The 14,211-nt window shown below is 46.3% G+C and overlaps 1 protein-coding gene across 1 annotated transcript; it reads left to right on the forward strand.

Annotated features, from left to right (window-relative positions):
• Positions 1-7,003: 7,003 nt before the first annotated feature.
• gtf2b (general transcription factor IIB) lies at positions 7,004-14,161 on the forward strand. The gene is made up of 7 exons (XM_023816681.2): positions 7,004-7,092; positions 8,222-8,328; positions 12,446-12,579; positions 12,718-12,864; positions 12,955-13,084; positions 13,158-13,439; positions 13,690-14,161. Exons 1-7 carry the CDS (start codon positions 7,076-7,078, stop codon positions 13,821-13,823), a joined length of 951 nt encoding a protein of 316 aa, XP_023672449.1. The 5' UTR covers positions 7,004-7,075; the 3' UTR covers positions 13,824-14,161.
• The last annotated feature ends 50 nt before the right edge of the window (positions 14,162-14,211 follow it).

A 14,211-nucleotide genomic window follows, 5' to 3' on the forward strand; every position in this document is an offset into this window, starting at 1 on the left:
TTAGAAATTTTCATTTAACTCCATGCTGCCGTAGCCTCGAATGACTTCACAGGAAGATGGCTGCCAGTTGTATCATTTTCACCTGGCCTGCGCAGATGTACGAGGGAATGAAAGACACCATCGCCGATCCGAACGCCGTTTGCCAGGGCTTCTGTCGGAGTTGCGTCACTCTGGAATCGGAGAAGGTAAACGTGAGGCTGTGTTTATAAAACGCTCCAGGACACAGATGCGTGGGTGTGGAGTACGTGGAGATCAGCAATCAGAGTGTGTGCTAATTGCAGTTTTGGAGAAAAGACGTTTTGTTTTTGCCTGCACTCTGACTGCTCTCTGAGGTGAATCACCAAAGAGTGCATTCAATGCCAGCCTGCTTTCTCCAAGGTCCTCTCACAGGCAAGGCAGGGGTGACAAGTTCTGCCTTATTTTATATTTATACCTCATTGTCAAACCTGTTTTTCCTCTCTTCTGAGTATTTTTCACCTCTCCCTCTCTGTGTCACGCATGTTATTTGGACGAAATGTGAGCAACCAATCAGATGTGTAGTTAAAAAAAAAAAGAACAACCCTAACCTCACTCTGGAACTCTACTGGATGAACTTATTCCATCTCTAGAGAATTATATCTGTCCTCAGTTTCGAGTTTTATTGTCACTTGTCGGGAGGAGCACAGTGTAATTCGTATTCTGCAATGGTAGGGAAGACAAGAGCGTGGAAGAATGAGAGGGCAAACAGCAGTGCGATACAGCACAAGACAGTACAGTATGAGAATATGTAAACACGGGGGTGCCGTAAAGGGGGGGGGGGGGGGGGGCGCTAGGGTGATTCCAAGGGCCCCTGACTGACAGGGGCCCCAGAAATTTTCAATCTTAATTGGTCTGGGTTGAGGGCCCAAAATCTCTAGCAGCACCCCTGTGTGAGTAATAAACAGACAGTGCTATATGGTGATGAGCATGTGGAAAGTGACAGCAGTACCGTTCATAAAGTTCAGGTGGTATATTAAGTGTGCAGTACAGTGGGTGCGTGACGGAGGGAGTGATACAGGTCACCGGGTGTTTAGCAACCTGATGGCCTGGGGGCAAAATGTGTCCCCGTAATGGGTGATTATTGCAGTGATGCACTGGCAGCACTGCGCCGAGGGCAGGAGCGTGAGGAGGGCGTGAGCTGGACGATGGACCTCGGCCGTCTTCTGGCAGCGGAGGAGCTAGATCAAAAACACTGAAGGTGATCCGTGTCTGTGATTTCCGAGGCAATCGTGAACGGTTAAGTTACCTCGCGGTTAAATCACCGCCATGGCCCAGACTGTCGGCCTGTATTGTGATAGACCTTCTACTGTTTCTCCGTGATTCAGCGCGGATCCCCACCCCAGATTTAATGCCACGTGATTCAAAGTCCAGACAAAGTACGGTAACTGAAGAACTAAGATGTGCTCATGGCTTCAAACACGCAAGATGACAAGATTGTGACTAATTAATTCCTCGGATGTGCATGATGTCATTCCAAGTGTGCTTATTTAATGTAATTAAATGATGCTTTTAAGTTTTTAATGGCAGGATTGACTAACATCTGAAAGCAAGAGTCCTTTGGCCCATCTCTGATACCTTTTTATACCTTTAGATCACTGTATTTTGGTTGGGAGACAGTCCAAACCAGACTGTAGACCAACAGGAAGTATCTACCTCCAGGGATGAACTTCCTGAGGCAACGTCCTACTGAGCAGCTGGGAAACGGAGAGATATTGGCCCTTAAGGACCCGAAGATGGGAGTGAACAGCTAAATAACACATTAACAAATAGACACAAAAAACAGGCTCGTTTTAGACGGGGCATGTTCAATATTTATCGAATATAAGGGCGTATTAGTCAAACTTTTCCAAAGGGTATATGGAAATGCACTTAATTATTCCAAAAATGAAAAGATTGAAAGAAAGTGTCCCTCCGGCATTTCATTGTAGTTTGTAATCAGCCGGTCCCGGCGGACCGCGATTTTCCGAGCGCTCAGACCCGGCGCGGAAGCCCACTGGAACTGGGTGCGACGGGGAGCGAGTGAAATTAGAAATTCACTTTAATTTCACTAATTACACCCAAAAGGCACAGGCTGCTAAGATGCTGTGAGAAAACCCATCAACCAGGATTCATTTTTAATGGGAGGTTGGGGTAATAAATAAATTAGGGGCGTGATAAATCTAAAAAAACAAAAAGAGTCTAACTTGGTTACAGTTGGAACTGGGGAAATACAATGATTATCAACAGGAATTAGGTGGGAAAAACGCTGATGCCAAAACACCAAATTGCTTCTTCAAGGTATTTTATTTCAGTCGGCTTTTGGCTGTTTTTATAACAAACAGGCTAAAGAAAATAAAAGTTTTTCAGTATTAAATCAAGGAAATACGACCAAAAAAATCAAATACTACGTTTTTAAGAGCATTTACTTGGAGATTACCATATTTTCTGTTTTTTGGAAAGTTCTTCCTGTAATGGGAAGCGCTGCCGATGGCTTTAGTCACGGCGGAGCAGCCGCCCTGGGTACACCTCTCACTGACCTCCCCAGCTGGGTGACCTGACCTCCTCCCTGTCACAGTTTGAGCTCCTAAACCCCTACTTGACTCCACTTGCATACTTATTATCATGAAGACTTACAGCAAATTGGACCCTGGCTCACGATGATGGCCGAACCATGCACGTGACTCGTGAAGATTGCTTATTTGGTGGATCGTTTGTAATTAAGTGCATGGCTGTGAATTATTAATTCACGCTCACCGTCTGATTTGCACCTAAGGCGCTGAAAAAGATTGTGCCCCGCTTTAAATCCAGTCCCAGGAATTTCAGCTTGCAGCAGTAATACCGGCGTGGGATCTCCTGTAGGCTCATTAAATATACATCATCAATGTGCTGTGACAGAAATCCCAACGTTGACTTCCGTTCGATTCATTATAACCCCCTCCTCCCGCTCCAGTGCAGCATTTTCGGCTCCAATTACACAGGAAGGGAACGTCAATGGAGGGGATACGTGTAACAGTATATGACTAGAACATAAATCGAAAATCTAGCAACTATCAACGGAGTTCTTGCAGTCTTCATTTTAGACAAGGTTATTTCCGTTTTCAGCAAGTATTTGTTGATTTGTGCCTTAATATTTTCGTTGTAATGATATTTTTATTACAGTAAAATATGCAGTAAAATATGCATTAAATAACTTCGCATTTTTAAAAATAGTTGGGGAAAATAGTTAATACACCTAAAAACACACTACAATGAGCGGAAAGAAGTACATGTAGAATATATTATTACTGGTGCGATGCATTATTAATCACGGCTCAAATTAAAAATTCAGTTTTTTATTTGTTTTAATTAATACAGTTCAACTTTAATAAAAACCCTTTCTAGTCGTGTTAATTAATTTCATTAGAAATGAATACAGATCGATCTAGTTAATTACATGCTCAAGGTCTTTGCTTTTATGATTCCATTCTCACTAGAAATCAAACGCTGCTTTCAAAAACACAAGGCCTAAGTACATTTTTCCCTTTCATGAAATATGAATCCAGCATGAGAATGAACTGTACTTCTGGTGCTTGTGGTTTGCCCCCCCCCCCACCTCCCCCAGGGATCTCACTAGCATTTGTAACGCTATTACGATAATACCCTGCTAGCACAAGACACTATCCGTTCAAGTGAGAAACAGCCGGGGTCCGCGCTTTGTCAACCGCTGTGGATCTACCGCCCCCTGCTGCTGGCTTTAAATATAGCCGCAGCTGAATTTAAATTAAACGTTGAAATTCATTGACATTTGCAACTTCATTTAGTAAGTAAAATTCAGATATCGGGAATGTGTTCACTTTTATGTTAAATCTGTGCATAATTAGCATATTGTACACCATATGAAAACATTTTACTGAAGAATGTTTTGTGTGAAATGCTTAACATATTCACACTTCAGAACTTTTTAACCGTGCATGTGCTCTAGGAAAGTCGTATAGTCCAGATGGCTGGAATTCCTTAGATCCTAATTATGATAGCTCCAGAGACACTGGGGCTTAATTGGACTAGGGAATTTTGGCTATCTGTAGCATCAGGGCTACTTAGGGACATTTTTGGCTCTCTCTACTGGAACGATGGCATCCTGCGGCCAATTCGAATGGCAGATAGCCGGTTGCTCAGATCATTTTGTAATAAATGAGAAGAGGTCTTTCCACTCTGCTCTTCGCAAGTATGTGGTGTGGATCGGGGGCTTGCAGAGAGATTTAATAAGGAGCGTTTGATAAGCACATCACATCAATTAAAAACCACACATCATTCTAAATGAAATCTGAGATCACTGATTTACAGCGATATCCATTGCTAATCACTGATCAGACCCAGAGAAACTGTCATTTCCGGAGAAAGTGTATGAGCCTCTTTGAGACACGCCCACGGAACCTCAGGAGGCGGGGCCGTCATGCACATCAGCCACTGATTAATTTAACCCAAGTGTTACTACACTGGCACACACTGTTAAATCAAGCAGACCACAGTCTCCAGTATTTTTTTCCATCTCAGCTACAGTGACCTGAAGTTGACCTCATATGACACAGCGCTTACACTCGCTTTAAATCATTACCACACACTGCGCTAAATTATTACTGAAGTGTCACTTTTTGGTTTAATGTTACAGCAGTATGTTTACTATTTGGATCTCTTTTTATGGCCGTAACTTCAAATGACACTTTTAATTGTCATTTGCACAGGTAACACGCGCACGCGTGCGCACACACACAAACGCATACAAGTTGAGAGCAAAGCTTGGCGTTAAGGGCCTTGATCAGAGGCCCCATGGATATGTGAATATTGTACCAAAGCCGGGACTCAACCCAGTCACCCCCCCCCCCCCCCCGTATTGCATGTTTATGTCTGTAAGTTCCATGGGGGGTGACTGCATGCTTTCTGGAGCGGCCTTATGTAACGGTGATGACATTCCCAGTGGCTTCAAGATTTTCCACAACAATCATAAGGGATCAGGATCAAGGTCCTTTTGTGTCCAGGATGCCCAAGCGAGGCGGCGATTTTGCAGTAGAAGAAGGATGACGGTCTGTTACTGACGCTCGCCCGTGATTCAGGTCGAAAAGCAGCTGGTCAGAGTCCATGTGGCGTCTGAGGCATAATTACACTTTGTCTTGGACGGCAGCTTGCGAAGATCGCCGCTTATGTCGCCTATAGAGATGACGAGCCCCGTTGACAAGTCCTGAGGACTGTTAACCTGACTGGCTTGTTATTGGAGCGATCTGCATTGCAGGGACAGGGGGAGATATTACCAGGGCGGACTCACAAGGACAATGCCCCCTCTGTCCATGTGAAACAAGGAGACTTTTCATGGAACATACAGCGGCTGCATGGAAACCTTTCTGCGGGTCGGGGTAGCGTATTGGTGTTAGCGGTCCCACTGGGAAGGAGTGTCAAACGCAGCTATGACGGGGCCGCGATCTGTAAGCTAAATATCCAGAAACCTCATTGCGAAGGATGATTTTTATTATTCTGTTAATAAAAATAATGGAATGTTAACAGGGTCTGCCACCATTATCCAGGAATGGAAACACGATGAATGAGTCGGTATTTTTGTATAATTTTATACCTGAATGTTCTCAGGGGGACCAGCGAGAGGTGAAACAGCACTGCCTGATGTTTATTACCTCTCAGGCTAGGTGCTGATCGCTGAGAAGCGGCAAGGACAACGAGCCACAAGCTTACGGAGCCGCTAGGTATCAGCGCTGCCGCTGGGGGCGCCCTCTCCTGAAACGCCAACATCGTTGACAGGAGTGGCAGGAACTTCTAAGGAACTAGCGCACCATGACAAGACCGGCGCCACCTAGGGGACGGGCTGTGTCCTCCTAATGTCTGGATTTCTAAGTCATGTCTTGGTGATCCAGGTGTTTTGACATTCATGCCAAAAAATAAAAATAATGATTTTATTTTTTTTAATTATAAGGCAAGGAATTCAAGTGTGTGCTTATTGTGTGTTGCACAATAATATTTTGTTTAAACACAAGCTAAAGTCCAGCTTTTTAAGATGTAAGCGCGAGTCCTGCTCCCTGGTGTGACGTGTAGCCTTCACCAGTGTCCTTCTTACACAAGGCTGCCTCAGAGTTCATATCCTTGAATATTACCCTTCCATTCTTATTGGCTTTCCCCCTTACATTATCTGCACTACCGATGAAAAGTTCAGCAGGCTTACTGTGGGATTTTTAAAGTAGCATTCGCAGCAGGTATGTGAAAATAAACATTACATTTAGTTGTTATCATTGCGTTCACCATATTTGCCAGTTTAGTTTTTCAACCTCAGCTTTAGAGGCCCTCTGTCTGAGAGAGAGTCTGAGGCGGTTAGTTGGCTTCAGAAAAACCTCTTTATAATTTTTCTTAAGTTATTATTAAGAATATTTCAGGAAATGCCCCTTACAGAGGCCAGCCCAGATGTTTCTCTACGGTTGCTTTTTTGAGGACTGTTTGTAAGTAAGATGCTGTAATTAATAATTAATTTAAATTGCTTTTCTGTTGCTTGCGAATTAGCGACGTGTTTTCTTTGTTATTTGTATAACGTTTTCCCCACACCGAAGAATGAATCAGGAAATATAACATCCAAAATGAATATATGCTATATTAGTTTTTACACTATACTAGTTACACTTTTTTTTAATCACCGCTGTTAAAACCTCCATACTAATGGTCTCTTCTCTGGTTTTTTACATTTACCTATATTTGTTTAGCAGATGCTTTTGTCAAAATCGACGTACTAGGGAGGATCAAAGAGCAGGATCTACCAGGTTAAGTTCCTTACTCAAGAGACGAACGGTGAAGTCACTCTGAAATTACCCTAGAAGGCCTAGATGTTGTTATAAGATGTAACTTCTTTAAAAAAATTAAATCGGCGCCTTAAGGAATGATGCTGAAAAGTACGTAATAATAGCCGAAATTTCCTTTGTGACTTTCCGTACGGATTGTGCCTTTCGATGCCCCGTAGACGATGGAGCACGTGATGCTCACAAAGCTATATATACATGTAGACGTCGCTGCTTCTTAACAGCTACTGCTAGCAACTTCGCGAGCAGGCAATATGGCGTCGACGAGCCGGTAGGTGGTTCCCCCCCCCTTCGCGAATATCCGTCTTTTATAATGCGTCATTTCTCCAATACTCACCCATCTGTGTAGTCGGGTGCTTATTGTTATGTAGCCTCTCCGCGAGCTCTTTGTCAGGTGGAACAGTCCCTGCATCCAGGATGTCGGGCTTCGGCGATAAACAGGCGGACACTTTGTGTCCTGCTCGCTCGATCACAGGTGTCATCGAGCCGCGGCCCGTTCGCGGCTCCCCGGCGCGATGCCGTGTGGCTCCGGTCGGCCGGCGCTCCGTGGACCCCCTCCACTTGCTTTGTTTGACATTTTAAGCGGCACTGTCATCCCGGACGTACTGCGGCGTATTCACCGGCGGGCATATATAGCTTTTCGGGGCCGGCTGGGACGGTGCGGGCTCCGGGGCGGCTGGCACACGGGCAGCCCACAGCGGAGCCATTGTTTGCTGGTCTGTCCCCTGTTTCCCATCCCGGCTTCCGTGGGTCTCCCGCATCTGCCGCCGGTACTGGGCCGGGTTCCCTTTCGGTTTCCTTTTTCCTTTTCCTTGGCGGATTTTAGGCTCTTATTGCAAACGGCACAGACTGACCCAGTGCCACTCCGCTGTGTCAACCTGATTGTTTGCGGTAAAACTAAACCACTTTAAATGTCTGCGATAATGTGAAAAAAACAAAAACAAAAAAAAAAAAATACAGAAGCCAATGACGCCCAGCAGCTGAAAAAGACAAATGCCCGGGCTAAATATAGTAAGAGGCCGCTGGTGAGCTGCGCTTTTTGTGCTTTGTGATTCACAGGTTTAAGGTGTGGCGTGTCTGCCTGTCATTCCCTACAAGACCTGTAGTGTCGGTAACGTTGTTTAAATGCCGTTTAATCATTTCACGCCTAGATTTACCTTTAGCATGACGATACTTGGAAAAATGTAAAATTATCCTCAATCATTAAATTTAAAAGCCCTTAGTCTATTAACAGAGACTTGACTATTTAAAGTTGCACAGCAGAGAGAGAAATCCCTCAGCGAAAAGAAAACGTGACTCTAAGGGAGTTCAGGGCAAACTCCCTCTATTTACTCGCCCTTTAGCACATGAGTCATGACTGCTTTCTCCAGCTGATGCTAAAACCCCTTCTCCTTTCACAGTGGAGACCCCCTTCCCAAGGTGCAGTGCCCCAACCACCCCGATGCCCTGCTGGTGGAGGACTACCGAGCGGGGGACATGATCTGCCCCGAGTGTGGCCTCGTCGTGGGTATGTGGCCTTCGTAGCAGACGCGCTCCCCCAGGGCCAGCCCTACATACGGGCTGTTGGCTGTCCGACTTGTCTGTTAGTCAGACTAACCTGCTGAGAGAAATTAATTGGAAAGGCTTTGAACGATGCTGCACTGCTGCTGTGGAACTCTGTGGCACTCCATGTTCCACTCATCCCATTAAAACACACCGATTTCACCTCGTCACTCTGTCTGATTTTTAAAAATGTTACGCCTTATGTTTTCCTGCTGCTTTCCTGGGTACGAACATGACATGCCGCTGATAAATGCCCCCACAGGTCACAGGTCAACGGGGGTCCATGTATCAGTCTACGAGTCAGGGATCTGCTGTCTGCCTAATGCAGAACATCGTTAGCCCGCTGTTGGATTTGGCTGGGGGGGGGGAGGTGTCTTTGTAGTCAGGGGGTTTGTAAACGTGTGTGATTTGGCGGGGGCGGGGGGGTCCTTTCTGTCTTTCTGTGGTTAAGTTTAATATTCAATGAAAGACGACATGACAAAAAGGGCCTGATTTGTGACTGCTGCCATCAACGCAAGAACAAAGACGAGGCTGGGGGTTCCTGTTAGTGCAGGATCGCAGTTCCTTGCTGCCTTTTATTAAAGGAGGATCCATTATTTGTATTGTGGGTCAATGGTGGAATCGCGGAGCCCTATTCAGCAGCAGCGGAGGCTGCACTTCAAACGAGTCGCTGACTCTAGATTTTTAGTTTTCTTTTATTCCGATGGTAGTCCACCATTTTCAAAGAAATCGTCCAATGGGGAGTCCTTATTGTAATTAAAACTTTTCATCCCGTTTTGCAAATAATTACTGTATTTTTTTTGTGGGGTTAGGCCAACATTGCTAGTTGCTGAAATAATTAGGTGTCGTTTAAGATTTTAATCAAGCCCAGAATGAACATGTTAATTCCTTAATGATGGAAATATTGCACGTCTGTTTTAGTTAAAGTAGCAAAGTTGTTTTCATAAGTCAAATGTGTTCTTGAGTCAGGTACCAGTCTCTGCCTGCTGGTGGCGATAGAGGGGCATGTTTTTTATTATTATTTTTTTTATTTCTCTTCCGCCTCCACCTGTTTCCTGTATCTTTCCCTGGTGTTAAAAGAGAACCTGGGTTCCGGGGAAGCGATCTGTGTTCCCACGGAGTCCCGTGATCCTGGGGCTGTTGTCATGCTCTGTCAGGGTGATTAGTTATTTTAGTTTGCCTTGTTACATTAAACATTGTAAAATGATCTCATGAACATTAAATGATAGGTATTCATAGTAACACTGCCTTCAGCTAGAGCAGGGGTGGGCAATCGTATCCGCAAAGGGCAGGTGTGTATGCAGGTTTTTGGGATAACCTTTAGGTCAGCTGTTCAAACCCAGGTGTGAGGATTCTTCAGGCAATCAGCCCTCTAATTAGTAATTTAATTAGGGAGTTGCAGCGAAAACCCGCATGCACACCGACCCTTTGCGGATAAGATTGCCCACCCCTGAGCTAGCTAGATGGGGTTAGTGTTCTCTGTCTGAGTGGTGAGTTTTGAACTGTGATGGAGATGTAAGTCACGTGATGTTAGATGTAGATATGTTGTGGGTTCAAAGCATCTCTGATTTCTGTCAGCTAAATTTTGATTGTGTCTGAATGTGGATAGCTAATGTTCTTTATCGTTAGGGATCCGTCATCAGGGTAGCACTGAGTTTCAGCACCAGGCATGTTTGGACCTGAATTACTGTTCTGAGAAGGTCGACTGTGGAGTTTCTTTTTTTTTTTTTTTTTTCTGGACATCAGCTAAATATTGTCAGCAGTATTCATGTTGCCAGCAGCATCCTTTTCTGTGCGCTACATCAATGGGTGTTAAGGAAAGGAAAAGTATGATCCTATTGGTCGCTGCAGAGGGGGGGGAGGGCTTCTGCACATCTGGTGCATGATAGGTAGTCATCCTGCCAGCAGGGGGCAACAGTAAAGAACAAGCCAGGTCTGCAGAGGTCTTTCCGTGGGGAGTGTCCTGGCTCGTGTGAGCTGCTGATCTGCGCACGATATGGCAGTGATCTGTAAGTTCCTGCTTTGCATTACCTGACACCTGCCTGGGTGTCCCAGTGGATTCTTGCAGAAGAGCTAAACGCTTAGTGACCCTTATCCCTTCAGCTTTATTATTATATAGGGTGTTTCTCTGTGTAGCTCACCTAAAGGGCTTAAATGAGGGAAATGGGCAAAACAATGTAGGAGAGGAAACACAAACTTCTGCAGTAGAAAGAACCCTACAGAGGTCAATGGTCAGCTGGCTGCCCAACCCCCTTCAGTGCTAACAACGTATGCGTCAGAAACAGGTGGGGGGGGGGCTTCTGTTTAGCGTGCTGTTGGCACAACTGCTGGTGAGTTGGTCTGTGCAGTACATTCCAGTTAGTGATGTCATTGACCAATCACAGACCGATACGGTGGGGTGGGGGGGAGGGACGGTCAGAGTTGGATCTTCTCAGGCTGGGGGGTTTTATGTCCCCAAGACAACCATTATAATTCTTACGTGGGAACAGGTTGGCCTTCCGTTCACACACTGCCGAGGGAGGGGGGGCTGCTTTTAATCCGGTGTATAGATCATGCCACTGGAATAAATCTGGTTTAGGAGGTGGTGTGTGTGGTATAAGGTGGGTTGGCCGTGTGACTGTGTGAAATTTAAGTGGATGATGATTGTTTAAAGCAGGGGTAGCCAATCTTATCTGCAAAGGGCCGCTGTGTATGCGGGTTTTCGCTGAAACTCCCGAATTGGATTACTAATTAGAGGACTGATTGGCTGAAGAGTCCTCACACCTGGGTTTGAACAGCTGACCTACAGGTTATCCCAAAAACCTGCATACACACTGGCCCTTTGTGGGTAAGATTGGCCACCCCTGGTTTAAAGGAAAGGGAAAGTGATTAGTTGTCGTTGACACACCACAGCAAGCAGTGGCCAACGACAAAATGTGTTCTATGCATTTAAACCACATGTCACATTGCGACATATAGCAGGTGGCAACTTATTGGGCACCCAGGGAGCAGTGCTTGGGGGCGCTACCTTGCTCAGGGTATCTCAGTGGTGCCTTGCTGGTCGGGAATTCGAACTGGGAATCTTTCGATTACAAGTGCGCATCCCATTAGGCCACCACTTAAATCTGTGCCATGTGCTCAATACAATTTCCTTTCCGTGTGCAGAAATTTGATGAACAGGCTGAAATTTTTTGGGTCGAATTGTCTAGTCTGTCATTCCCTCGATGGCCACATGGTGGCACATCATGCTGGGGAATTAACTCCTGATCTCGCAAGTGCTACATTGACATTAAACGACTTGTTGGCCTAAAAATGGAAAGTTTTAATATTGTTTTCAACGTGTTTGCAAATATACAAAATGTGTATACAGCGAATCCTGTTGTGAAAGTTGTAGAGCTGGCTTTCAAGTAAATCAAAGAAGTTTTTCTGTTATGGAAGTGGACTAATTTTATTATTTGTAAATTAGATGCTTAACTCAATTTTTTTCGATACAGCCACTTAATTTACATACATTACCCATAATCCTTAAGCTGTCTGCTGTGGTACCTATAAGTTACCTGTACACTGAACTGAGAGAGGCCTTCTAGCAGATTACCCCTTGTGTTGTGCCTGCAGGGTCAGTAGAGATCATAAGTGCAATTCTGGTATGACCGGTAGGGGTCAGGATTCTGCTCAGGGTGTATTTTATTACAGCTCTCCCCTCCCCTCCTTCCAAGGAAATGACTCATAGTTTAAATTTGGAAGCTCGGTCTTGACAACGTGAGGAATTGCATCACCCGCGCCCCCAACAGGCCCCCCTTTGGCACGGCGTGATGCGATCACTCACATTCCTTTCAGGGCTCAGTAATTACCATCTCAGATCCAGTGCCTGGACCTGCCGTCCCAGGCGGGACCCTCGAAAGCAGCAAAGTGTGAAGTCTAAGTCCGGCTGCCGATTTATTTCCCGGAGTCTGCTGTCTGGCAGTACTTCTGCTAGTCTGTGTGAGCAAAAGCCCCCCCGTTTCAGCTTGAGTAAGGCCCCTAACCCTCAGTTGCTCCTGGGACTGTTTGACCCTGCTTTCGCATAAATGAGATGCAATTGTGATGGTCCCGATTCCCTGCAGGGGACCGCGTCATCGACGTCGGGTCAGAGTGGAGGACCTTCAGCAACGAGAAGGCCACAAAAGACCCGTCCCGAGTGGGCGATGCTCAGAACCCGCTGCTCAATGGCGGGGACCTCACCACCATGATCAGCAAGGTACCGGAACCAGGGTCCAAAACACCAGCGCGTAACCCCCGAGCACATTAGCGGTTTCTGGACCTGCCTTCTGTAATCACCAGCTAATGTCACGATTCACGTCGGATTGAGTTGCGATCGATGTTTATCGCCGTGCAGGGAACGGGCGCGGCCAGCTTCGATGAGTTCGGCAATTCCAAGTACCAGAACCGCCGGACCATGAGCAGCTCGGATCGGGCCATGTTGAACGCCTTCAAGGAGATCAGCACCATGGCCGACAGGATCAACCTCCCCCGCAACATCATCGTGAGTGTCCGCCTGTGGCCCGCCAGACCGGAACCTCCTTTTGACACGGCGTTTCTGACGGAAATGCTCCTTCTCTGTAACTCCCCCCAGGACCGAACAAATAACCTGTTTAAGCAAGTTTACGAGCAGAAAAGCCTGAAAGGCAGGAGCAACGACGCCATCGCCTCGGCCTGCCTCTACATCGCCTGCCGACAGGAGGGGGTCCCGCGGACCTTCAAAGGTACGTTCCAGCGTCTCCTGACCGCTGAAGACGTTCCTCCCTGTCCCTTTTCTGACGGCTCGTCCTCCCACAGAGATCTGCGCCGTGTCTCGGATTTCCAAGAAGGAGATCGGCCGGTGCTTCAAGCTCATCCTGAAGGCGCTGGAGACGAGCGTGGACCTCATCACGACCGGCGACTTCATGTCGCGCTTCTGCTCCAACCTGGGGCTGCCCAAGCAGGTGCAGATGGCGGCCACTTACATCGCCCGCAAGGCCGTGGAGCTGGACCTGGTCCCCGGCCGCAGCCCCATCTCCGTGGCGGCTGCTGCCATCTACATGGCCTCCCAGGCATCTGCTGAAAAGAAGACCCAGAAAGGCAAGCCCCCCCCCCCCCCCACCCAAACACCAACCATAACCCCACCCACATGACACCAGCAGTGCCTCTGGTTACATTTGGTACAAATGGGACTGATTTGTAGGTTGAGTACTTCGGGGTGGCGATTGGTTCGAGACCCATTGACGTTATTCTTGAACTCCCCCAGATCTTTTGCAGATGGATCAAGTCATTGGTGATTTTTTTTTTTTTTTGTTAATGACAAAAATAAAATGTTTCTCTCCCTCCTCAGAAATCGGAGACATCGCTGGAGTGGCAGATGTCACCATCCGACAGTCCTACAGGCTCATATACCCCCGAGCCGCCGACCTCTTCCCCCCCGACTTCAAGTTCGACACCCCTGTTGACAAGTTGCCCGCGCTGTGATATGTTTTCCCTTTTTTTTTTTTTTGTATTTTTAGGAGTTTTTTATGAAATTCAATTTCTAAGAAACTTAACTTTGTTTTGCTGGTGAAATTTGAATCTTTGTAAAGAAGTTTCCGGGTATACAAGTGTACAGAACGCATTCCGAAGCTTTAACAAACTCGTCTCCTAAATCTCGTTGGTGTACATACTGTATATATGTCCGATTCGCAACTATAACTGGTGATTGCAGTTAGGCTGGTTTCATACTGTATTTACACTTTCTTTTTGTAGGAAATGAGCAAGTTATATTTTGTTAGTTGTATGCAATATACTTAGTAAATTAAAATAAATAAACACAATTTCCCTGCTTGGTGAGTCATCTGTGTCGGGGGGGGGGGGGGGGGACAGC

The sequence above is a fragment of the Paramormyrops kingsleyae genome, chromosome 21, assembly GCF_048594095.1.
Source record: "Paramormyrops kingsleyae isolate MSU_618 chromosome 21, PKINGS_0.4, whole genome shotgun sequence".
NCBI lineage: Eukaryota > Metazoa > Chordata > Actinopteri > Osteoglossiformes > Mormyridae > Paramormyrops > Paramormyrops kingsleyae.

What these genes read in the sequence shown, in the direction of transcription:
- gtf2b (XM_023816681.2), top strand. An exon ending in CGAGTGTGGCCTCGTCGTGG is followed by an intron (nt 8,329 to 12,445) that starts GTATGTGGCCTT and finishes GATTCCCTGCAG; the next exon opens with GGGACCGCGTCATCGACGTC. An exon ending in GGTCCCGCGGACCTTCAAAG is followed by an intron (nt 13,085 to 13,157) that starts GTACGTTCCAGC and finishes GTCCTCCCACAG; the next exon opens with AGATCTGCGCCGTGTCTCGG.